Source organism: Dermacentor andersoni, chromosome 5, assembly GCF_023375885.2.
Source record: "Dermacentor andersoni chromosome 5, qqDerAnde1_hic_scaffold, whole genome shotgun sequence".
In the NCBI taxonomy this organism is placed as follows: Eukaryota; Metazoa; Arthropoda; class Arachnida; order Ixodida; family Ixodidae; genus Dermacentor; species Dermacentor andersoni.
In genome coordinates, this window is record NC_092818.1 from 93,794,213 (window position 1) to 93,820,965 (window position 26,753).

At 45.2% G+C, this 26,753-nt stretch overlaps 1 protein-coding gene and 1 pseudogene across 1 annotated transcript in view; one reads left to right on the forward strand and one right to left on the reverse strand.

Moving 5' to 3' along the window:
- Nucleotides 1-11,009: 11,009 nt before the first annotated feature.
- The window catches only part of LOC126532015 (WD repeat-containing protein 7-like), a 178,862-nt gene continuing 163,118 nt past the window's right edge, over nt 11,010-26,753 (reverse strand). The window contains exons 29-30 of the mRNA XM_072288339.1: nt 21,530-21,634; nt 11,010-11,356 (exon numbers count right to left, since the gene is read on the reverse strand). Of these exons, the coding sequence (XP_072144440.1) occupies nt 11,171-11,356; nt 21,530-21,634 (291 nt within the window). The 3' untranslated portion in view covers nt 11,010-11,170. The remainder of the gene's footprint in view (nt 11,357-21,529; nt 21,635-26,753) is intronic.
- LOC140218657 (U2 spliceosomal RNA) lies at nt 18,875-19,047 on the forward strand (annotated as a pseudogene).

The window sequence follows — 26,753 nt, forward strand, 5'->3', positions numbered from 1 at the left end:
GGCCGGCTTCTCCCCACATAGTGTGTTACTGCGGCGAAGCCAGCTTCGGCGCGCGGTATGTTTTGAAGCTGTTGTTGGGAACAACAGACATTTAGAATAGCGTTTGCTATTCTAAGTAGAACGACAGTGCATTTCTACAGCAAGCTTGGTGGCACATATCTGGTAAATGGTGCCACCTACACAATTCTTTTCAAATAGATATGCCTTGCAGTGTTACCCGCTAGAATTTGTAAATTGCAATATGTGCCATAAGGTGATTAGTTAAAGACTTCATTAGTGAGTTTTGTTAATTAGTCGATTATGCATTTCAATTTCTTGTTCAAGTAATGGTCGCCTCTTTGAGTAGACCAGCTCATGGACTGAAAATGTGCTATCTGCCACGGACAATTTTTAAACATTATTGAAAGTGTTCGCTGAAGCACCTTGTTTACCTGTGTGTCCAAACAAGTCTTCATCAGGGGGATACAACCATCCATCAGTATTCCAGGAACTCAAGCTTGCCGTAGGCCCTTGGTGGCTCGGATCCAGGTTGTGGCACAATAACATATTAAATAAGAATCTGTCTCATAACACCCTAACCCGCCGTGGTTGCTCAGTGGCTATGGTGTTGGGCTGCTGAGCACTAGGTCGCGGGATCGAATCCCGGCTACGGCGGCCGCATTTCGATGGGGGCGAAATGCGAAAACACCCGTGTACTTAGACTTAGGTGCACGTTAAAGAACCCCAGGTGGTCGAAATTTCCGGAGTCCCCCACTACGGCGTGCCTCATAATCAGAAAGTGGTTTTGGCACGTAAAACCCCATAATTTAATTTAATTTTAACACCCTAAATTGCCACTTATGACTTTAAGGTTTTTACGACTTGGCGTAAATCTTCAGCTTGGAAAGAGACAATAAAGTCCTACCAATACTGAAACACGGCGAAGACCCTTCCGTAGTTAAAGGGCCCCTCACCAGGTCTGGCCATATTGAGCTGACAAGCGCAGTGCGTACAATGCGCGCTAACGATCGTGTTTACCAAGAATTACATCGCTACGCGCCGCGGAAAAATCTGAAATTTCATTCCGAACGCCGTTTTCCATTTCCCTCGCGGCGACCGCGCTCAAAGCCGGACGGTGACGTACTCTTGTACCTGCGCCTACGTACTGGTGTCCGCAGTGTGACGTCGCTCGTGGTGACACGTGACTTCGACAATTATTCAAGACAACATGTGTTATCTGTAGGATCTTTTGCTTGAATTGACGAATTGAAGTTTAGAGAAACCATAGAACACAAATGGAATGTCCGCGTGTTTTTTGTTTTACTTCGCACTGAAGCAAGGAAGATGTACTTCCGCTTCGTCTGCTTGTTCCCATGGTCGTGCAGTCACGTGCGCAGGTACCGGAACTATGCCATTTTCTACCGTGTTCCAGTGTAATGCGTAATGAAGCTCTGCGATCCGCTTGTGTCTGCCTCAGTATTCGTTTAATCGATCAAATTATGGGGTTTCACGTGCCAAAACCACTTTCTGATTATAAGGCACGCCGTAGTGGAGGACTCCGGAAATTTCGACCACCTGGGTGTCTTTAACGTGCACCTAAATCTAAGTACACGGGTGTTTTCGCATTTCGCCCCTATCGAAATGCGGCCGCCGTGGCCGGGATTCGATCCCGCGACCTCGTGCACAGCAGCCTCACACCATGGCCACTGAGCAACCACGGCAGGTATCTCTGTATTCGTGTAAGCACTGAATTATGCCACTAGTCGTGTGTCCTTGTGCACAGCGCGCAGAATCGTGCGCTGTGAGAAACAATACCAGCTCGCGCGCAACGCCGCCAGCGGAAGTGCGCAGCGCCGAAAAAAAAAAAAGAAAGCGAAGAGAAAAAAAATGAAGGCAGCGCCCGTGACGCATGTGTCACGCTATCCTCGAGGTCCGGCATGGGAAAAACGCAGGGAAGGAATTTCGCTTGCGGAGGCTAGACGGGGCGAGTGGAGAGAGCGTCTCGCTATGCAGTGGAGCTCGCCTCCTGTAATCATAAGTTCGCGGCACTGAAGTATTTCTATCTCGGTTATTAATGAGCCGATCTGAATTTTTTTTTTGCGGCAGAATGCTTCCTAGAGGACACGTTACAACTTCCAGCGTATAACCAAAATTGGATATGGGGCCTGGTCAGGGGCCCTCTAACAGTTACAGACCTATTGCACTCACTAGCTGTTTGCTTCAGGTGTTTGAAAAAATGATTAACCGTCACCTTAGGTACTTTTTTGGAATATAACGGTATATTTGCCCCTGCCAATCTGGCTTCCGAAGTGCGAGGTCTACAATCGCTAATCTAGTCCTCCTCGAGCCATATATACGTGATGCATTTGTACACAGCCGTACCTGTCCGTATTCTTTGGCCTTGAGAAGGCATGTGTCACTGCCTGGCGATACGGTGCCCTGCAAGACATGTCGTCGTATGGAATTTGTGGCAGTATGCTGAACATTTTGCGAAATTTCCTGTCTGAAAGGAAGTTTCGCGTAAGAATGGGCAATGTGTTATCGCGCACTTTTCACGCAAACGTGTGCCACAAGGCGGAGGACTCAGCTGCATACTTTTAATTATTAAGATGATCCCTATTTGTTTTGTTATCACATCTATGGTATCTTATTATGTCTATGTGGACGGCATTCAGATCAGCTTCAAATCTTGCAGCCTGTCTGTGTGTGAACGCCAGATACAGTTCAGTGTTATTCGACTAGCCATATGGGCAGACGATAACAGGTTTTGATTCAACGCAGAAAAGACCACTCGCGTGCTGTTTTCCTGGCGAAGAGCGGTGTGCCCTGACCCTTGCATTACGTTGAATGGGAAAAGCCTGTTCATTACGATAGAACAAACATTTTGGGTCTAATTTTCGATGCTAAGCTAACCTTCATCCAGCATATAAAACTGTTCAAGCTAACATGTCTTAAGACTATGAACCTTTTAAAGATTTTATCTCACCAATCGTGGGGAACAGATTGGTATTGTCTCCTATCTTAAAAGCTTTGTGTTGTCACGCATAGACTATGAATGTATTGTTTACCAGTCAGCTTCAAAGACAACACTTAATTGAGCCACTTGAACCTGTCTACCACTTAAGCATTTTCCTAGAACTTGGTGCCTTTCGTACCAGCACTGTCCAAATTCTTCATGCAGAGTCGGATTATTGGCACTGGATTATCAGCGAACATATATTGGAGTCACTTATGCAATAAAAACCACGTCCCTAAAACAACATCCGTGCAAATCACTTATAAATGACCTGTCCACAAATGAGTTGTATTTCAACCGGCCTTCACACGCCCCGCCCTTCCCGTTTGCTTGTAAAATCTGTTTCAAAAAAATTTGGAATAGTTTTCACAGATCTGCAGGAAAGTGACCACGCTGAACTCATCCCGTCTTGAGGGCAACGTCCAGTCGCTCGTGTCTTGTCCTTTAAAGAGCTTAAAAAGAAAAATTGCCCAACTGCACTAATCCAGCAACATTTTCCTTGAAGACAAGTATAGAGTTGTGGAATTTTTCACTGATGCTTCAAAGTGTGCAACTTCTGCATCATGTGCAGCCCATGGCCCAAACTTCTGCAACTCTAAAACCTTGCATAACTGTAGAAACATCTTACAGCTGAAGATTACGGTAGTCTGATCACTGTTGTACACATTGTGCAATACAAGACACAAAAGTCCATAGTATACACTGATTATTTAAGCGTTGCCACGGCCCTGTCTTGAGGCAAGCCTAGCTGAAACCCTGTTTTCAACAAACTCTTAAAAAAAAAGAAACATTCATGCAGCATATTAACTAAACCTTGCTCTTGTTGTGTGCTGGGTGCCAGGCCACCCTGGGATCGCAGGCAATGAAATGGCAGATAAAGATGTTGGGGAAGCCGCTCATCGGGACACAATTGATGTAAGCTGAATACCTGGTGTACATATCAAGCCAGTTATACGTTAGGCGCTACGTAAGCGCTGGCAAGATGAATGTAACAAGGAAGTTGTAAACAAGCTGCGTCTCCTGAAGCCTCAATTAACCAAATATTTCCCACTAAAGTTCAATTAACTTACCGAAGTCACCCTGGCACGGTTCAGAAAAGAACCCACTTATGGAACATGTCCACACTGCGGAGAGACCCTAATCGTTCTGCATGTCATCACTGAATGTCTTGGACTTCACCGAGAGCGAGTGGCCTATTTAGGAAAGTTTACTCGCACCATATACACCCTCCCCTCCCAGCCGTCCCTCGTTATTCTTATCAGAGGATCCACATTTAAACTTTAAGAGAGTGCTTAATTATCTTGCGGAAGTTAATTTTTCTTTAGAAATTGTGTCCTTCTGTACGAACCGCCAGGTTCTACCTCACAGGTGAGGTACAATGTGATGCAAAAAAGTATGTCTGAGTCCTCGCACTTCTTGCGTAGACAAGAATCGTGCAGTGAGGGATTTGGACTCCTCATAATTCTTTCGCACGTGCGGCTGTAGCCAGTGCATTTGAGGCGCTGTATTTATTTTCTGTAATTATATTAGAATCGGTGCACTAAAATATATAGATATATTTTACGCGTGTGCCTCTATGCAGCTTTTATTTTAAATCACTACTTTAAACCTAAAATTCTGCAGAATCACGGGGCACCTCCTGGCGCTCTTTGGCCCTATAGATGCCCTCGCGCCGATAGAGGTCTAATCATCATCACCATTTCCTGAAGAATCTTAAAGGGGGGCTTGCTTTTACGAATGGGGAAGCACAGTGCGGGGGGCACCATGCGTAATCGCTGCATTAGTGGCACTGTCTGTGGCCACCAGCTTTGTTGGACGAAATAAAGCAAGCAGTTTCGCGTGACGTCACACCCGTCACTTGTCGCAGTGCGCGCGCGCGCGGCAGTATAGGCGACGAGCCGCAGGCTTGGGAACGCGTCTTTTCCTGATCGTGGCACGTCGTGCTTGTACAACCTCGGCGCGTGATGCGTGCACGCTCTGTTTTGCGGTCACTGCGTGGTTGTGCTACTGTTTTTGTGAAACGGTGAGAGAGGCCGTTCTGAGTGTTGTGCGCGAGGGTGCCACGCAAGCTATACCCCAACGAGTCGCAGCTACCCGTTTTCTCCTTAGCGAAGGGAGAAAGTCGCCCGGCAATGTCGTGGAAGGAATACGAAGGCACGAGCTCTACAGAGGTAGGTGAATAACAACTCTTCTATAGGTAAAACACCTATTACTAAAAAAGAAAAAAAAAATAACGCTGCTGTCTGCAAACAGCCCCTTCGTCAGCTTTCCTCGACAGTTTCTTTCCTTACAAAAAAAAAAAAAAAGAGATGAAATTGAAGCGGTCTTTGTCAGTCCTTCATCTTTTTGGCAACTGCCTGAATGCAGTGTTCCAAAAGACGCTACCAAGAAGTGTGCATTGTTCTGTCGAGTGTCGAAAGCGGTGTTACGCATAGAAAGGCGTACGTAGTTGTTTTGAGTTTAGCTGATTGTATTTACTTTTATTTTTCTGTTAGAACAACGAACGCTCGTTTTGCGTCAGGGCGAATAAGCAACTACGTCGAAAAGTGCTGTAGACGTCACTTCAGTCATTTTAGTTCGCAGCCCTTAGGCGGCCGTTCCTGGGTTGAGCGTCGGCTCCGGTGTAGCCGCACGAACGTGCGCGTGCCACTGCTCGCGCGTTCGTCGTCGTCGTCGTCTTCCACAGCTGGCTCCGATGTCGCTCATCATGACAGCGTACTCATATACTGCCCCTCCCTCTGCAAAAAGGCGCTGACGGCACTGGCCCACTGCCAGTCGGTGCAGTGATTTCGGTCTCAAATTCTTTACATCAATATATCGCGAAATGAGAACACGTGTAAAGATGCTCTCAGATTTCGCATTAGGGAGTATCGTAATCGCCGGACATTTTCTTTTTTGGGCCCACATCGTTAGCGGCACAATTTTTGCTGTTTCACTGCAGCGCGATTTACACAAAGAGGATAAGTGTTCACATTTGCATGCTCCAACTCGTGTCGTGCCATGTACTGCCAGACATGTTGATTTTAGATAAATTTTCGCTACTGCAGCATCATTATTAGCATGAAATTGTTAGTCGGGTGAAACACCCGACTAATAATTTCATGCTTTCTCAATACCTGCTCGGCTTTTCAAGAAGTTCGTCAAGTGCAAGACTCAATCGACGAAGCGTTTTCAGACACCCTCGAGGCATTTCTTGCTGCAATGCGTCCACTTCCTAAGTAATACGTAAAAACAGCTTCCCTTTATTTGTCGCCGGCCGATTACAGAAACTACGGCCTTTATACAATGTTGAGCTTGCATGTGCAGTACACGCGGCCACGATTAGATTTGCGGCTAGTCCTATTCAATTTATACCGAGTATCAGTGTGTAGTCTTTCCAGCGACATTCTTTTATCTTGCCGCCCGAGACGGCAAGCGAGGCAACAGCTCCCAGATATAATGAAGCCAGCTTGTTCTGACAGTGGCGTCACCATCGTAGTCTGACGCTTCTCACAGTTGGCGATATTCAACGGCGGCTTTCTTCTTTGAACCGCCACCGATCATGCTCTTTTTACCTGATGTTCCTTTTTCTTTTCTACGTGTACAGTTACGATGTCCCCTTGGCAATAATTGAATTGAATTCTGCGGTTTTACGCGCCAAAACCACGATTTGATTATGAGGCACGCCGTAGAGTGAGACTCCGGATTAATTTTGACCGCCAGGGGATCATTAACGTGCCCCAATGCACGGGACAAGGGGAGGGGGGGGATTTTTGCGTCTCGCCCCCATCGATATGCAGCAGCCGCGGCCGGGATTTGACAGCGGGGCTTGCCGCCAAGGGGTCGTCGTAATGGTGACGTCACAATTACGACGTCACCATGGGAACAAGCAGGCTTTATTATATCTCGGAGCTGTTGCCTCGCTCGCCGTCTCGGACGGCACGATAAAAGAATGTCTCTACTATATGGCAGGCGAATATTCGAAGTTTCGAACACGAATCGAACATTGCGCAATGGCTGTTAGTATATGGAAAATGAACTATTCAGCATTTTTGAATATAGAAACTAACCACATATTTGGCGACAACTGACCATTACAGTCGTGTTACTGTTAGCTTGCTAAACAAAGTATCGCAAATTATCAGTTGTGAAACAACGACAAACGTTTTCGAAGCAATGCATAAGTAAAATGGTTAACGCAAGCTTTGTTTCAAAAGCGAAGCTTTTCTTTGCAAAAATCGCCTGGTTTTGGTAACCGTAGCAGCTGCGTGGCTGTTCTATCGCCGAATAGGCCAACCAATCACAGCGCAGGAGGCAAGCGTCACCGCCGCTGGCTTCCTTGCATCACCACCAGATGGCTCTGGCTTCCGCGGCAGTGGCTGCGCCATCCGTGCAAGAAAAAAAAAATAACAAGAAAGCTCGCCTTCGCGCATCCACGGCTGCACGGTAATGAAGTAGTAAACGCTCCCCGTGGATAGAATGGGTACGCGCTTGTTGCCTCAGAAACCATGATGCGCTCAGAGGCGTCCCTCGTACTCGGCCGTAGTCAGAAACTTCGCTTAACAAAAGACAGGGTATAATTTGTGTGCGCCCGCACTTGTGTGTGCGTGCATGTCCTTGTGTTTCGATTCTTTATGCGCCTAAACAAAGCTTCGTTGTATGTAAAGCCCAACTCCTTGCAACGGACCATTTTCCATGTGCGCGCGGCACACACGTCCTTCAGCAACTTTTTATTTTTCACAACTTCTCATCTTTTTTCAACAACCATTAGCGCTTTCTAAAAGCTAGTCGCACAGCAGCCATTCATTCTTAAAAGCTTGTTTGCAAGCAGGATATAAAGATATTGAGAGCCTATTCGTGCAGTTCTTTCAAAGACAATTAGTGCACTTGTACTGATTGCAGTTGATTGTAAGCAATGTCTTTTTTCACTAGTCAGTACAAGCGTGGCGCCTAATTGTACCGAAATAAATCTTCCTGCTCTAAATATATGCGTCTGAATTTGACTATTCGACTCGTATTCGAATAAGTTTATATTCGCCCTCCTCTAGTTACCTCTAGTTTTATTCAGGTTTTGGCACGTAAAACCCCATAATTTAAGTTTTATTCAGGTGGTTCAGGTGACGAATCGCATCATGACCAGCCCGCGCCCGTGATTCAGTTGCATCGCTCCGCCGTGAGACAGCGCCCTCAAGCCATGCGCGTACCCGAAATTTTATGGAGGCGCTTACTAACACCACTGCTCGCTGAAAGCAATCTGGGATAGGTATCGGACCCAGCAACCGCCCCGCCCGGCCGTCGTCCCGAAAACTTAAGCAACGAATGTGGCGACGCACCAACGAAGAGCATAATTAGAACAATAGTTAGGAAGCGATGTACAATGAATGAGTATCAAGATCGTATGGAATTTGTTACGTATACGCACAGAGTGGTCGCTAGCAAGGAAATATAGATGGCTAGAAATTCAAATACGGCTGAACGATGAAGCTGTGGTATTGTGCGCGCCTTGACTGAAATGCATCTACGAGATTTGGAGCAGCCGCCTGTTATCGGCAATTTTGTGAGGGAACGGTGACTGAACAGAATGACCGGGTCGAGGAAAGGCGGAGGCACAGGTGTGCTTATTAGGCAAGGTATGAAGTGTCAAAGGGCAAAATAGGAGAAGGGAAACAAAGGACCCGCTCTTTATTTAGTATTAGGGTGAAATCGACATTTAACGAGCATTTCTGGATTAGCAGCACATAAGAGTGAAAGAAATTGGAAAAAGACACGGCTGGTTCAGCTTACCTATGGACAGAGGAAGAACGTGTTTTTCAAAGTGATCGAGTCAATTTCGTAAACAGAAACTATTCCGAAATTACTTGAATTCAAAACCACATACATACGCTTCGTTTTGAAACTCATGTATATAAACATCAGCCAATTTAAACTACTGAGACGTGTTACAAGAATTAAAAGAATGCATTTTCAATCGAAAATGAGGGAAGTCCTTCGTGCCAATCAATTCCCAGACTGACTTGTTTAATTACAGTGCTCCAACGGCATCACGTGACGCTGGTATGGCGTAGTCACGTGATGCCATTGGTGTGACGTTATGGCGTGACGGTATGGTATGACGCCGGTATGGCATCTGCCATGAGAATTTCCGCATAAGCAGTTTGTTTGTTTTAGATTTCACTGGCGAAAGGGGGGGGGGGGGACCCCTGTCTGTGAGTTTTTCAATGGTACGTCCGCTAACAACTCCAGAGAGAGAATTAACTATAATAAAAAGGATGGCTCAGTGGCCTAAGCAGGACTGAGGGTCATGACGTGGATCATCAACTAAACAAGGAAACATGAAAAAGAACACGTACACCCGGCTACAAGAATATTACGGACCATGGAATCTGAGAAAAAGCTGAATATCTCCGCAACCTCACAACGCAGCCTCGTATTTGTATTGCGGGCCTCGACTAGAATGTGCTAACAACGTTGTCGCATACAGATTTACTGACTACTGCTACAGGTTGTTCGGGAATGATTCCGGGCTTTTAAATGCTGTCGCATTAAAACGCCTGGAAATACTAAGAATATATATACAATGAGTTTGTTTCCCCACAAACCGAGTCGTACTGTGGGGAAACAAGCTTCGAGTTTATGGCAGAGTTTCCCGTGCACAATGTTTTATTGTTGTGAGAGCAATTATATGGACACTCCAGGCGCATCTACGCCGACGTCATCGGCGTCGTCTTCTCCTTCGCCGTGACGTTCCGTATAAAGTCCAAGCGCGCTAACATCGTGGCCGCGCACCGTATGCTGTGGGTGCGAGTGAAAGAGTGCGAGGGTGAGCCGAGAAGGATGGTGGCTCAGCCTCGCAAGCCACGAAAAATGGTGCACAACAACGCCGCAAACAAGCACGTCTCGGCGTCTATTTTGTGTACTATACAGATAAACAGTAATAGTAACAGCACACAAGGTAACGTTAACTCACGACTCTCGCATTAGCAGCACGAATTAGCATCAATCAAAGCCAGCAAACAGCGCAGAAAGCTTCGCTTACATTGATTCCCGCATTGAGGCGGATCCAGATAATTTTATTGCGATATCAATTATATGGACAGTTCACGCGCATTTCCGCCGTCGTCGTCGACGTGATGTTCCGTATAAAGTCCAAGCGCGCTAACATCGTGGCCGCGCACCGTATGCTGTGGGTGCGAGTGAAAGCGTGCGAGGGTGAGCCGAGAAGGATGGTGGCTCAGTCTCGCGCGCGAAAGGGAGGAAGGAGAGGAGGGAGCGCGCAGTTTTCCATCGTGCGAAAGGCAGAAGGGAGAGGGGGAGGCGTTTCAAGATAGGGCCAAGCGGGCCCTATCTTAAAAGTGATATGCGGCGAGTAATGAGTGCAGGGCGCGCCGAGGGCTGATGGCTTCGTGCGCGCTGCCTTCTCGCAGTTTAGTTTGCGTTGAAGCGAGAAGCAGCACGAAGGGCAATTCGCTTGCTGCTGCTGCCGCCCTTCCTCACGCCAGCGTGTTGACAGCGAGTGCCCGCGGTCATCTTGTGAGACGTGTTCTCACGTAATGTCATCTAATGAGATTATGCCCACTAAGAGACCGAAAACATGCTTGGCACAGTGACTCTGCAAGGGTGCAGACACAAGTACACACAGAGAGATGCGACCTTATTTCTCTATACTGTCGAGCCTGCAGTAGAACCTATCGGCCTTTTCTGTGTGTGTGCAGGCATAGCAGGCAACCCTAGCCATTTGCACACCTTATGCAGTAGTTCATTCGCAGAAACGTACTTGTTATAAGCAGAGAATAGACATAACCAGCAGCGATATACGATGCATTTAATGTCGTGGGGCCTTGGTGAAGTCGTTCCGCAATTCAAATCGTAGGCCGCTAGTAGGTACAAGCCACAAGTTGAGACATGACAGTCTGTGGTGACATACAGCAGTGAGTGTTTGGGGTCCACAAAGAAGATGCTTTGCACTTTTGACGTATTTTTTCCTCGGGAAGTAACGCACGCTAGCGGCAGCACGACAAACAAGCGTATCGTGATGCGCCGGCGCAGTCATTTTAATCGTAACGAAACGAATCGTAAACACAATGTGCGTGTTCTTCGTGATGTAAAATGGAAGAATAAGTTGTATCGACTTTAATTTAATTGGATGGTGGGGGTGAATATGTATTTCGGTATTTCCGGCGAAGAGGACCAAGTGGATCAGCTGAGGGTGAAACGATGCTCGGTGCCGTCGGCCACCATGAGGATGACAATGCGGCTGGTGACCCACACTAGGCGCGCCATCTTGAGTGGGTTGGCAACCACGCTGTCCGGCAGTTGGGGCGTTGTGTGGGTGCGCAGGCAACGCGGCTGTGCATTGCCCAGCCCAAACAGACCGGTTGCAGTCTGCAGCAGGAAAAAAAAAAAGAAATCCACAGTCAGCAAACAATACCACTGTTTCTGCATGGCCAAACTGTGCAGACGGCAGGACAAGAGATACGAGTACAGGACAGATCTGCTGCCTATCAAATAATTTTTGCTCAGAGCTATAAATCTATAGAGTTGCTATACACTGGCACGCTAGGAAAAGCCGGCCAAGTAATTTACTTAGCATTGTGCTTTTGCATCCACATTTTTGTCATTTTTGATATACACTGTACAGCTCCAAATAAAAATCGCACTTTCACCCAACAGCGAAGTGTTGAAATTGAAAGGTTTAGCATTGCGTTTGGGAGAGCTCCTCGGTATTGTGCCATACGTGAGGGAAACATGATGGCAGGACAGAACACGCGAGGCAACTGTTGTTATGCAGCAGAAACAGTGCCCTGGCAGCTGCCCAGCAACGTCGCACCTTGATGGTGCACGATGGAGTTGAGACTGAAGGAAAACCATCAGCGTTTGTAGGTTCAAGCTTACTGTATGGTCGGCTCGGACTGCACACAACTGCACAGCAGAACTGCCAGTATTTTGTGCACACAATATGTCGGAAGCGGAAAATAGAACGATGACCTGGCTTTACTGCAGATCCAATATGAGCGTCATGATCAATATGAGCGTCATGGATCCACTCGGATTCATTGTTTTTGCCACCAAATACTAACTCGCATCCGCGTGCAAGCCACCCGCGTTGTCAATATCCTGACAGCACAGCAACGACGATGAAGGAAATGTGCCTTGAACGTACGTATAATTGCCACCGCAATAAATTCTCCCGTCTCGCAATTAGCATACCTCTTGTCCTGCCATCTGTGATGTTTGTTATGTTGAACGAAAACGGACCGATGCCAGCTTCGAACTCTCGTGGTATTACTGTGCTAGCTCAGGACAAGGAGACATATGCATGTGTATCTGAAAAGGGGCACTTAGTAAAATCGGACGTGGATACAGACTCGTGTGTTACACTTTTGAAACTCTGCCTGCAAATATTTGGGAAGACAGGGCTGCCAGTGAAAATTAAAATGCTGGCTAAGGGCAGAGAAAGCGTGTTTGTCTGTCAAAGGTTCAGCCTGTACTAGATAGAAGTGTGTTGTTTTATTGCTATATAATAATAATAATAATAATAATAATAATAATAATAATAATAATAATAATAATAATAATAATAATAATAATAATAATGATAATAATAATGATGATGATAATGATAATGATAATGATAATAATGATAATAATAATAATGATAATGATAATAATAATAATAATAAAAGTTGCTATTGAAAGATAAATGTGCTGAAATGTAAATACAGCTGAAGCTCGTTATAACCAAGTTGCATCTCACATAACAATATCTTAGTTATATCCTAATATTGTAAGCACATATTCGCTACAGGCTGATATCGTGGAAAAACGTCAACGTCTACTTTATTATATTCACTCATTTGTTATATCCGAGTTTCTTTCATCGAGGTTCAAAACACGATCAGTATTGCCGATGATCAGCTAAGTTTGGGGAAAATACCTCACTGTCGAACATACATTCCATTTTATTATTTCCATTGGCCAGAAAAATTTTGCACAATATAACTATAATTCCAAAAAGGTACTGACTTTGTACGTGTAACCAAGTATGTTTTTTCATCAATGCCTCGATCACAATTGTTGCACAAGCACCATTTGTACTTTCGTGTTCAGCAAAGAACGTAAACATGAGACAGTCTACCAATGGTTCCTTGCTCCTACTGCTTATCAGTATAGCCTTGTTGCCAATACCTGTGACTATCACGCGACACTGTTGCACTTATCATTGGCAAATTGACTGAGTAATGATATCGTAGCCTTCTGCATAATCTGTAATAATATTCCGGAAAGCAATGATAAGTAGCCGTCGTTGGAACAATATGGCTGTGGCGCTACTTAGGCAGAGTTCCTTCAGCATGCTTTTCGGATTTTCGGTGGTTGCTGTTGGGAAAAAAGAAAGGAGCTTGGCAATCAATAAAAGTGCAATAGTTGATGTGTGAAATATGAATATTTTGCTTCTTGTGCCTTTTCATAACGAAACCATCTCCTACCACCGCAGAGAACCAACACTGCTTCCTATAGCACATACAACCTCGGTCCTCTGCCGCGTTTCAGCACCAACGGTGTGTGAGAACTGGCATGGTTTGTCGTTATTTTAAGGGTAACGACTTTCACCCTACTTCTGCATAGACGGCAGCAGCTTTGTGCTGGTCCGGTAGGCATACACAAGTATATAGGAAGATGCACTTGTGTATACCTAACGGAAAACCACAAAGCAGCTGCCGCCTATGGAGAAGTAGGGTGAAATCCGTTACCCTTAAAATAACGACAAACCATGCCAGTTCTCACACACCGTCGGTGCTGAAGCGCGGTGTTCACAACGCGAGATAGGGTGACTAGGGTGACTTTTAGTAGCAAGTATAAAGCAGGAATTCAGTGCAGAAAGGGAACAAACAAGAACACTGAAACGTAGACACAGTTCCGTGTTCCAGTTAATCTGTATTTTAATGGAGCGCATATGTATGCATATAAATTGATGAAGACAAAGCCGGCAATATCATTACTAATATGGATGAGATAGTTCAAGTGGCTGAGGAGTTCTGTAGAGATTTATACAGTACGAGTGGCACCCACGATGATAATGGAAGAGAGAACAGTCTAGAGGAATTCGAAATCCCACAAGTAACGCCGGAAGAAGTAAGGAAAGCCTTGGGAGCTATGCAAAGGGGGAAAGCAGCCGGGGAGGATCAGGTAACAGTAGATTTGTTGAAGGACGGTGGGCAGATTGTTCTAGAAAAACTGGCCACCCTGTATACACAATGCCTCATGACCTCGAGCGTACCGGAATCTTGGAAGAACGCTAACATAATTCTAATCCGTAAGAAAGGAGACGCCAAAGATTTGAAAAATTATAGACCGATCAGCTTACTGTCCGTTGCCTACAAAGTATTTACTAAGGTAATTGCAAATAGAGTCAGGAACACCTTAGACTTCCGTCAACCAAAGGACCAGGCAGGATTCCGTAAAGGCTATTCAATAATAGACCATATTCACAATATAAATCAGGTGATAGAAAAATGTGCGGAATATAACCAACCTTTATATATAGCTTTCATTGATTACGAGAAAGCGTTTGATTCAGTCGAAACCTCAGCAGTCATGGAGGCATTGCGGAATCAGGGTGTAGACGAGCCGTATGTAAAAATACTGAAAGATATCTATAGCGGCTCCACAGCCACCGTAGTCCTCCATAAAGAAAGCAACAAAATCCCAATGAAGAAAGGCGTCAGGCAGGGAGATGCGATCTCTCCAATGCTATTCACAGCGTGTTTACAGGAGATATTCAGAGACCTGGATTGGGAAGAATTGGGGATAAGAGCTAATGGAAAATACCTCAGTAACTTGCGATTCGCTGATGATATTGCCTTGCTTAGTAACTCAGGGGACCAACTGCAATGCATGCTCACTGATCTGGAGAGGCAAAGCCGAAGGGTGGGTCTAAAAATTAATTTGCAGAAAACTAAAGTAATGTTTAACAGTCTCGGAAGGGAACAGCAGTTTACAATAGGTAGTGAGGCACTGGAAGTGGTAAGGGAATACATCTACTTAGGACAGGTAGTGACTGCGGATCCGGATCATGAGAGTGAAATACTCAGAAGAACAAGAATGGGCTGGGGTGCGTTTGGCAGGCATTCTCAGATCATGAACAGTAGGTAACCATTATCCCTCAAGAGAAAAGTTTATAACAGCGGTGTCTTACCAGTACTCATGTACGGGGCAGAAACCTGGAGGCTTACGAAAGGGTTCTACTTAAATTGAGGACGACGCAACGAGCTATGGAAAGAAGAATGATAGGTGTAACGTTAAGGGATAAGAAAAGAGCAGATTGGGTGAGGGAGCAAACGCGAGTTAATGATATCTTAGTTGAAATCAATAAAAAGAAATGGGCATGGGCAGGACACGTAATGAGGAGGGAAGATAACCGATGGTCATTAAGAGTTACGGAATGGATTCCAAGGGAAGGAAAGCGTAGCAGAAGGCGACAGAAAGTTAGGTGGGCGGATGAGATTAAGAAGTTTGCAGGGACAACATAGCCACAATTAGTACATGACCGGGGTAGTTGGAGAAGTATGGGAGAGGCCTTTGCCCTGCAGTGGGCATAACCAGGCTGATGATGATGATGATGATGAAGTTGATGAAATACAAAAGTAAACCCAACAAAGCGACTTAGAAGTCGATATACATCGGCACGTGCAGAACCAATAAACGCACACAGTCACTTGTTATGCCTTGGTGATTTTGAAAGAAATGCAAGCTCCTTGTCTGCACCATACCTATGCCACCAGACTGCAATATCTCCACTACCTCGATAACTTGCCGCACTCCTCGCCAATACAAAACCATCTTTAGGCAGTGGTTTGCAGCCACAGTCACGTACACGGACGTCCAGGTGACCCTAGGCATAGCTGTAAACACTGTAGAATTATATCCACAGAATCTTTAATTAAGGCAGCGCCTGTCTAGTTTGTGCCTGTCGCTTTGAGCGCATTATGTAGCGAAAAGGCGCCGGGTCCTGATGAGCGGAACTTAATGAGTTTTTTAAGCAATAAGAGCGCCAACGTGACGTTCGGTACCGACAGAGCGACGACGCGTCTCCCAAAAAAAGTATTGGAGAGGAGGAGAGGGCGCCCGAGGGGGAGGGTAGCGAAGACGAGAGAGAAACCGCTATCTCGCCTTCGAGCTCAGAGTGCTTTAAGGGCCCCATAAGAGTGGGAAAGATGGCAGTATGGATTACAGGGTGAATGCGGACAGATAACCGACGGCGTATTAGAGCGAAAAGATTGGAGGCGAAGGCGAGTTGAGCTAAAACCTTTGCTTGGCAGCAAAACCAGCCACAAGCCAAAGGATGCGCCAGCTTGCACTGAAGCAGCAATGCACATAGTCTTCTACACAGTCGGCGTTCTCTTTCTGCCCTGGGAAAATCTTCTCGACTTCGCAAATTTATGGCACTTGACAGAAAATGTGCTTGGTGAAACGTAAAAATAGGTTAAAACCACAATGCTGGGCTAGTTTATTCACGCTTTATCATTTGTATCGCGCTAACGAGGGCGACACGAAAGTTGTGGTGTCGTCCCCGTTAGCGCGATGCAAATTGTAAACTGGGATTGTGTGTGTGTAGCGATGTTCTCGTGCATGACTCTGCTGGTGTGGCGACGTGCGAAGAAGGAGTAAGAAAAGCACGGAGAGGAGCGCGTGAACGTCCTTTAAATTATCAGGTTATCGTGTTATATTATCGTTATTTATTGAAACACCGGTTTAGGGAAAATTTAATGTTACAACTGTAATTTCTTGTTCCATCACACACTGTGCAGTCCTTATCTTCTTCTCAAGGTTCTTTGTTACCTTCAAAATTTCGGCTCCATAGGTTAGTACTGGGGGAATGCCTTTGAATAGAGTTCCAACTTCTCTATCACAGTGTCACATCTTACACTTAGTTAAATCGGATGTTCAGTATAAAAATGCTGATAATGATGAAAAGGAATTTATGATGAGATCCTGCACAAAAGCAGCGCAATCACAGTGCTACAATATCAACCCTGAAGTCCAATAACTGCCGTGGAAAGTTGCTCTTGATGGGAATTCGGAAATTTTACCAGAATACACATTCTGAGATGCTGTGAGCAAATATTATCGTCACTATAACCAATATTGCTGTGGATCTCCTATTTATGCTTTCATTGTAGCCGGAGACAACCCATTCATATAAAGCATGACTAACAAAATTTTTAATTTAGTTCGTTATATATCTAGGGATTGGATTTTTCGGCCTCTATTCCTTTTTGAAATTCGGCAGGCATCACTTATTTTCCTTGAAAATACGGCAATTATCGCCATTTTTTTTACCGTACCGCCTCTTCGGCCCTTTGAAAAACTGCTCGCACGTATTTATTTTGAGAAGGAAATAGCGAAACGTAAAACGTAATAACTGGTGTCATAAAGGCAGTGACGCAAATTAATTACACCAGAAATTTGTTAAAGAATCGGGCACATATAAATGCAGAGATTCTCGTCAGAGAGCTGGGTAGCTATAACGTAAAGCTATTCTAAACTGTTCTATTCCATTTCTGCAATCAGCCCTCCACGATTGGTCGAACCCCTACCCCCAGACACTTAGCTTGTCTGTCAAGCGACGTTAGAAAAACCGCGAGAAGTCGTCATCTGATATGACGTGTACATGCTGATTATGCGTGATTACACTGAACAAAAGACGTATTTATTTCACGTTCTACGGCCTTTTCACCATCAGCCATCCGCTATTGGTCAAACGTTTTCGGGCTGCGTCCACTTCGCCTGTCTGTCACGCGACGCCACAAAACCGCTAAAGCTCTCCGCGTCAAAGGGAAGTGTACGAACACTTAGAGATGCATTAGCATGCATTAGTATGCGGAACAAAACTGCATTTCTTAAGAAATAGCTGGAGACTGTCCCGTTCCGAAATATGTATGGCTGCCCGCCGATCTCTATAGCACTGGCTACTCGGAGCTACCGAGGAGAGTGGTTTATTTGTGTAGAATAAACAAAAAATCGCCTGGCAGTATAACGTTGTCGAGCCCTTTCCGCATATGCACGAAATCACTCTGCCAACTTTTATTCGCGGAGGATTCGTTTTAGCTGCATTTTTATCCTTCCGTTTCACGCCGCCACGATTTTCTACCGAAAGCTAAGCAAGGAGAAGCGGGCCAATCGCTAACGCCGGCACTGCCCTACTCGTCCGGTTGTCTGCTTTCAGTGCGCTAGCCCGTTCCCACCGAAACCCTCACCATTTGTACATACTCCTCGCTTCTGGTGAGCCAATTAGAAAAGAAAAAAAAATTCAGTGCCATTCCACTCTGAAGGTGGATGACCAGCGAAGCTGTGTATGTCCAACTGTCCATTGCCGTGTGTCAAACGCGGTATGCACATTATTGGAAGGCGAGGCGCGACTAGTCGCTCCTCCACGATGTTGATCCTCGGATGATGATGAGGCACGGGGGGGGTATACATATCCATGTATTGTTGCAAAACGCGGCACGACACCTTTTACTAACGAATCCCGACACTTTGAAGAGAAACGCACCTCGCCGCACTCCGAGGGCACACACTGCAGGGCGATCGTGCGTTGGTCGACGTCCCGCAGTGCAGTAATGGTTGTGAGGTCACTCGAAAACCACAAGCGGTCGCACACAACACAGGCTACACCAAATTGTTTCCCCAAAAACTCCCTCTGAAACCTGGTCGTTGCTCCGGTGAAAGGTTCCGAGTTTGCGGGATCGGGGTCACATGGATGGTTCGCATTTCTTTCCGCCTCGCGGTCCCGGCGGGCAGCACGCTTTTACGGGGCCGCCAACCCGGAAGAGCGCAAGAAGAAGAAAGGAGATACACAAGCGCTTGGAACGCCGACAAAGAGAGGCCGGTGCGAACGTAGACATGGCCGACGCGGGCCAAAGTGTAGTCTCTTCTTAGCTTAATATCTGATGCGGGTTGCATTTGGACCTAAGATATTAGTTATTTTTGCAAGTTGGCGAAGTGCTTAAAGCCTGCTTCCCCTCCTCCCCGGGTCGGCCCGGTATTTCACTATCTTCGGGATCGGCCCGCGTATGAGGAGAAATTCCCGATCTAAACGGCTCGGTATACGCGCAATTTTTTTCCAGAAGCTAACCATACAGAGCTTCGCTGTAAAATATCGAATAAAAACATAAGTGACCTCCTATAAACGAGAAGAGCGCTTCATTGGCCCGTTCAAAGAACGCTGCGAGTCATCGCCCGATGCTTGTGTCGGTGGTTACGTAAATTTGACGTCAGGAGATTGGAACGAAAACAGAATGGAATAGTTTTACGTTATAGGATCCCTGGCAGCGCTCCTTTTTGTTTCACTCTTATTTGGGGAAAAGAGGGACAACACGCGAAATGCGGGAGATGGAAATTCAAGATGAAGAGCAACACGAGAACAAAGTGAAAGCAGGAGCCCACGTTTCGACAAGTGGACTCGTTTTTTTTAAATCGACATATGCTCTCTTCGGCACAGTATCTATACGTATGGTTCTTCTGGTGGGGTTGGTTCTTCTAAAAGGGGGAGAGGGTAAGACGGGTGGGCGAGGCAGTGACAGAGGGTATGAAAAGCGCCCCCCCCCCCCCCCCCCCCGGAGGGTGTGGAATTAAAAAGAAAGTTCTGCTACTGAGCGTCGGTGGAGGAATGTGAGGTAGTACCGTGTGTCAGCTGGTTGACGTGTCACTGTGGAATCCTCTTTTCGTGGAAGGGGCCTGGATGCCGGGAGGCAGGAGAGGGCAGGGATTATCTACTGTACCATGTAGCATGACCTGTTTGTTTCTTTTGGTACAACACTCTAATACGATGCCCACCTGCTTTGGTCTCACTGAGACTGGCAGTATTGCAAATAAATAAATAAATAAATAAATAAATAAATAAATAAATAAATAAATAAATAAATAAATCTACTCCGCTGGAGGTCAGTGAACTATCGTCTCTGAATGAGAGAATAAAAGCAGCGGCAGAAAATTCTGCTCTTGGGAAAAAAAACGAATAAATATATAAATAAAGAACGAGAGGAATGAGTGAAAGAGGGAGGTTGGAATATTATTCACAAGCCAATAAAAAGAACTAAGCAACTTAATGAAAAATAAGTAAGTGATGTTGCTTATAGTTTGAAATTTAGCATAGCCAATAGATTCTAAAGCTTCCTTCGAAACGTTAACGCCTATTGGTTGCAATGCCTTGAGCTTATGGATGACCCATACTTTCTGTATTTTCTGCCTCGCGTTGGGCGGAAATTTGACTGCAGTATGTAGAATTTAAGTTCATCAAAGTTATGATCTGGTTGGTTGAAATGCTCGGCGATGGCTTTGGGAAGTATTTAGTTGTCTCAGCAGGATGTCTGCTTAACCTGACATTCATTGATTGTACCGTTTCAGCGCTATATTGTTTCTAAAAGAAAGAACATTGAAGCATATAAATTACATCGGAACTAATGCAAGTAAAGCTAGTTTTCACTTCGCTTGTAGAGCTATTTGCGGTTCTTTTAATTTTAACGTCACTTTGAAGATGGTTACAGGTTTTGTGCCTGGGCCTTTTATTACTAGGAATGATGTTGGCTGACTTTTGCATGCACTAACATGTCTTTAATGTTTCTGTTGCGGCCATAGGTGAGCCTTGGTACATCCGGGAACGCTTTTCTCAGACGCTCGTAACTTGATAATATTGGGTGGTATTTTCGTAGAATGTCGTTTATGTTTGGGAGGACATTAGAATATTTTGTTATAAAGGCTGGCGGTCTCTCAGATTCTGGTGTAGGTTGTTTGTTAGCTAATTCCGACTGCCTCTCCAAACTTGACACGACGTCATAAGCCCGGTCGAGAGGTATTTGTGGATAGGTTCTTTCCGCTAGCGTTACTTTAGGATGATTTAGGTGGCAGGTATAATCGTTTTTTTCCGCTACAGATTCTCCTTATTCGTTTCGCTTGTCCGGCAAAAATTCCTTGCTTGCAGTGTCGCGGGTGATGACTCCTGTAGTCTAAATACTGTTAGATATCCGTAGGCTTCCGGTAGAGTGTCGTTCTCAGTTTTCAATTTTCTATGTAGACCGTCGCGAGGCTAATTAGGTCGTTTAGCGTGTTTGTGCCGTGTTCCCATATTATGAATGTGTCGTCAATGTAACGCAAGTAGGCGCTGGGTTTTAAAGGGTATGATTTTATCAGGTTTGCTTCGAGCTGTCCCACGAACATGTTGGCATACGTGGGAGCGAATGGTGTTCCCATGCTTGTGCCGAAAGTTCGTAGGTAACCCGCCATTGTTGCTCAGTGGCTATGGTGTGGGGCTGATAAGCGCGAGGTCGCGGGATCGAATCCCGGCCACTGCGGCCGCATTCCGATGGGGGCGAAATGCGAAATTGGAATCGGCAGGTAGCTTTTGGTATTTATTGGTAGTAACCTCAGATTCCTACAGTTATATTTGATAATTAATTACTACGTATACCGTCCGCACTTTTCATTTCAAGGTTATCAGTAAGCTGTCACTGCGCGAATGTGACGCACTAGAGAGAGATGGCATACGGTGGCAGTCATTACCTGCCAAAAGCAGAGCTTGTTCTCCCCGTTGGAGTAGGTGGCCAGGTGTTTGCCATCAGGGGAGAACGTACAGGCATCCACGGATGCTGAGTGGGCCGGTGTCACCTGCAGCAAGAGCGATAACCTCAATGAAAGAGGGTCAAGTGGAAATCAAAACGAAGAAGACATGTTCCAGTCCCTCTCTTTTCGTTCGTAGGGCAAACTCAACAACCACGCAGAGAAGGCACACGAAAAATGACACATGTGCCGACAACTGAACGTTCATTCAGGAAACGTTGTAAGAACGAGCATGTGCTCTGCGTTCACCACGTCACTTTAGAGCATCTCAAGATGCACAACTTTCAACCGCATTTCAAAAAGAGAATTGCGGTGTGTATAATGTTTGAAAGTTATAACCACGCACTTATTGCCGTTCTGCTTTGTAAAATAATCTCTTGGGACATGAAACCTATGTGCCAATGTAAAACTGCAGTTGTATGAAAGACTGTTTTGCATAGTTTGTTTAACAGCAAAGCTGTTAAGGAATGTTACGCAATGGCTTTCGTGCGGCAGTGGAGGCCGATGTGGTGACGGCGGGGTCAGTATAATATATAAGTTAAATGCCTTGTAACATATGTTGGAGCCCAAAACTTTTTTTGAAAAGTAAAAAAAACAAATAATTAAAGAAATCAATATTACACTCCAGGCGAATTTCCGCCGTTGTTGCCGCTGAGAGGTTCCGTATAGCCGCTGAGAGGTTCCGTATAAAGTCTGAAAGTGCGATGACATCGCGACCGCGTGCCGTATGCCATAGGTGCGCGGGAAAGCGCGCGAGGGCAAGCCGAGAACGACCAACACCCTCTGTAACACCCTTATAGGTGTTATTCCAACACCCTTATAGGTGTTGGAACGACGGTGGCTTGATCGCGCGCGCGCCAGGAAAGAGTGCATGCGAGGAGGAAGCGCGCTGCCTTCTCGCGCACGCAAGGAGGGGGAGCGGGAGGTGTGCGCGCGTTGTGAATGGCGGGGGGGGGGGGGCAGGTTAGCGCGCGTCTCTTCTACTCCGGCCGCGGCTGCTCATGACGCGGCCGCGCGCCCCCTTTCTTGGAGTTATGGTGGGTGCATAGGGTAGGCAATCCGAAATAGCTAATAGCTTCGAGTGCTTTGTGTTCTCCACGCCTAGTTCGTGTTGAAGTGGGAGGCAGCACGAAGGGTAATTCGCTGGCTGCTGCTGCCGCTTCTCATCACATCAGCGCCCTGGCAGCGAAACTCCGCGGTCATCGAGTGAGATGTGTTCGTGTTTGCCTGTGCGCGCGTGACAACGCACTTGTTAATTTAGTTAGTGAGCGAATGTCTTAGGGCAGATAAAACTGCTAACCTTACTTCGAACAGCTGTCTAATAACCGCAAGCAATGCTTCGTTTTTCGGGCCAAACTGCGACTTTTTGTTTATCCAGTAATCCGTAGCTGTTGCTTCTCCCGTCGTATTTTGCCGTATCCATTTTGGATGCCAGGTAGGGGTTTGCACATGCGCGGCGGCGAAACGTGATGGCGTTGGAGCCACGAAGCGGCCGTATGACCAGGGCGTTGGTGAGAAAGAGCAGGTGGCGCCGGTGATGAATCTAAGCGCAGCCAACTTGGTTCATCGGAAGAGTTTGAGACGTTACTTATATGCAGCTTCGCTCTCTTTGATGTATTCTTTGCTCGGATTGGAATACGCCTGCAAATGAGTTTTTTTTAATCCTCTTGTAGGTCATGTGTTGCAACATCTGTCAGTCTGATGTAGGTATACACGCGTGAGAGGGATGCCATATACACTGCTTCGCATGAGCAAGACACGCATAAACAACCGCGTGCCTGACTGAACATAAGTTTTGGTCCGTACCTCTCGGTGAATATATCATAACCACCTAGCTCAATTTACTCTACTCCTAAGTTTCCTTTCAAGACACTCATTTGTTCAATGTCTTTAGTATGAAACGTAGTTGCAACAGCACTGCACGCACTGCATCTCGGTGTGATTGCTGTGACGTTGTGTATGAGATAAGCGCAGTGGAAAGCAATCACTCTTTTTTAGTCTGTAATGCAAGTAGCATCTCTTCACTTGCACAAATGAACTGTACCGCTTTTATCTGCAAATAAGCTTGTAGGTTTTTTGTTGCTAGTTGTACACAATGTGCTTTCCAGGTCCTTTTCAAATGATTTAAATGAAATGATTGAATTTTACATTCGAGACAATCAACAGCACATAAAAAAGGAAAGAAAATGTGCCATGGGTGTATTTTCAACATTTTGTATTGTGTAAGTATCGGCCAACTTTCCGGCACAATCTGATTTAAACACATTCACTTACAATGTGGCGAACAACAGGTCTGTTTGGAAACATTCAGTATTATTATTGCTCTTTAATCATGAAAGCCTAAACTTAAAGTTCTTGCTTAAGAGTTCAGAGTGTTACTCCAAAAATTTCAGGGTCAACTGTAAAGCAAGCAGGAATTAATTCTGTTCATCGAAAACTTATCACCACATTTTTTGCACCTTCAGAAACATTAAAAGCATACTATAGCGTTACGTATAAGGAATTTTCAATTCCTAATGAGTTTTGTCAGGTTTACATAATGCGACATCTCTCGACAGGAACATCAGCTACCAGAATGTCAATTATTTCGAGTCTAGCATGCTTGAAAGGCACCTATCTAGCCACCTGCGCAGTCGCTTGTCCGTAAGATTTCTTTTGGAATACGTGTCATATACAAAACCCACTCATATTTTCAGCCGCAAATTATCCATTCTCTTTATCATGCACGCATTCATAGCCATTTATCTTACTGCGTATAAGCCTGGGGTAACACATACCTCGCACACGTCAGCCAACTTCAACGCCTGCAGAATCAGGTGCTTCGTTTCATGACTTTCAACCATTTCCTATCCAGTCCAACGCCACTTCATTGCAGTTTAAACATTCATCCTCTTCATCAGCTCTTTCAATGTTAAGTTAACAATCGTGATATATAAGTTATTTCGTAATATTGCACATACAGATGGCTTTGTCATTGAAGCTTTCGTAAATACTAACATTACTAGGTTCTCTGAACTTGATAATCGTCTTTTATCTGAAGTGCGCACAAACTATGGTAAGTTCACTACCACATTTGCGGGAATCAAACTGTGGAATGCTATTCCACATACCGTTAAATCATCCCCCCCAGAGCGTATATTCTAGAACCAAGTTAGAAATATTTCATGCAGCAACTCTCTTCATCCTAACAACTGACTTTTGTGATTGTAATAGTAATTGACTTAGCTATAATACTACATGTTATATTACTCTTATTTTTTATTGTATTGTAAACTTGCATTGCTTGTTCATTACAGAAAGTTTCTTTGCATTTTTTTTATTTTTCTAAACAGCTTTATATTTTCTTGTTTTTCGCACTGTTCCTTATTTTTTTTTCAAATTGTCTGTATTGTCACCGTAAACAATGCTTGATATATGTCTCGTTTTCTTGTCATTTTGTTCATGTATGGGAGTCCCCCTGACAGTTTCTAACTTTGGGGCTCCCTGTGTAGCACTAATCTTGTATACATTTTTTGTAAAACTGACATCGTTGATGAATAAACTTGAACATGAGAATTATGCCCGATGTAAAACATTGTGAAAAACAATGGAACAAGTTAGCGCGCTGTATGACGACATACCGGCACCATGAGCACACACATAGCCGTATAACCTTCAATTCGTTTTTACTAAAACCTTTTACAGATAGTATAGTATTCAAACTTGCTGAGCAGGTATAATCAGAAGTGTTTCAAGATGTATGCGACAAAGTTTAGATATTTTCATTGGTACTTTTGCTTTTGATGAACTATCTTGGCGTGTACGATTGTGCACTCAGCGGCTGAAGAGAATATGCAGCGTGTAGCAATGCGATTGGTTCATTGCAACATCCATTAAACATTAGAGGAGGGGGAGGCCGTGCACAAGCACATTGGAGGAAGGAGGCTCATTTACCACTCTCTGAAGGCTGGTTAGGGTACCCCGTGCTTTTTCGAGTAGGCTAGTGATATTACCATGTGTGCATTCTTTTAATTTCTGTCAATGATTTGATTTGAAAGAATGATCTCTGATAATGTTATAACTTTGGTGCGAGATGAGCTTTCTAAAAAAAGTTGTGAACGTTGTAACGACTTTTGCCGCAAGAAAGAGTCGTCTAATCAGAGTGTACGTGATGATAATAGCTCAACGTAACACGGTCTGGTCGGGTAAGAGCATTATCAGTACGACAGGTCACTGACCAGTGTCAAAAAACAGTTTGACTTCTCGGGATCTGTACAGATCCCACGCTCACAACGAGCCGGCCATTACAAGGTTCGTTTATGTATGCTTGAGCACTCATTCTAGGGTTCGAGAGTACGCGTTGTTCATATTGCCTTACGTCCTGTTGAGCGTGTTGTCAGTCATTTGGATGACCAGCGATTTCAGGCGTAGTCATGCTGATAAGTTGCTTCTCCCTGATAATGGCCTCTGCCTCGTCCCAGTTTATTGCGTGGCGCGTGTTTTGAGCGTGATCGGCTAATTGTGAACATGAAATCTGCAGAGATTCCGAAAAGTCAAAGTTCGTGTTTTTTGACATTGCTCAGAAACCAGTTGTACTAATCAGATTGTAGGTGTGACGCAAACGGTACACTGCATTCTGGAATATACGTGAACAACACCAATTGCTCTCAAATATACGATGTCGCATGTGCTATAAATAGCAGTCAGATTTTAGCAGTGTGGTTCTATTCGGCAGCTGCCATCACAACATTGTTATCTGGGCCCGAATAATGAAACCTTCGTTCCCTTGTGTGACTTCCTAACTTTATCATGACGTATTGACGGAGGAAGCAAGCATACTTTGAAAGTTCCTTCCATTCGTTGATAGGAAGGGAGTGCTTTCGTAAGGTAAGAAATGGAGGCCGTGTATGTGGGTTTGATGGCACAAGTTTTATGCAAATATCTTAATCATTAAAATAAAAGAAGTCTGCGACTGGAACAAACAGCGATTGGACCGGACGAAGTGAGGACGTCCTCACTTCGTCCGGTCCAAGCGCTGTTTGTTCCCGTTCCAGTGATGTAGCTGCCAGCCCAGACCCAGCATACTCCTGAAGTATGCGTAAAATTTTCGTTTGTTTTGTTTTAGGCTGTTAAATACAATGGAGAGATGATTTCTTGTAATTTTGCTTACTTAACATAAAAAGCCTCC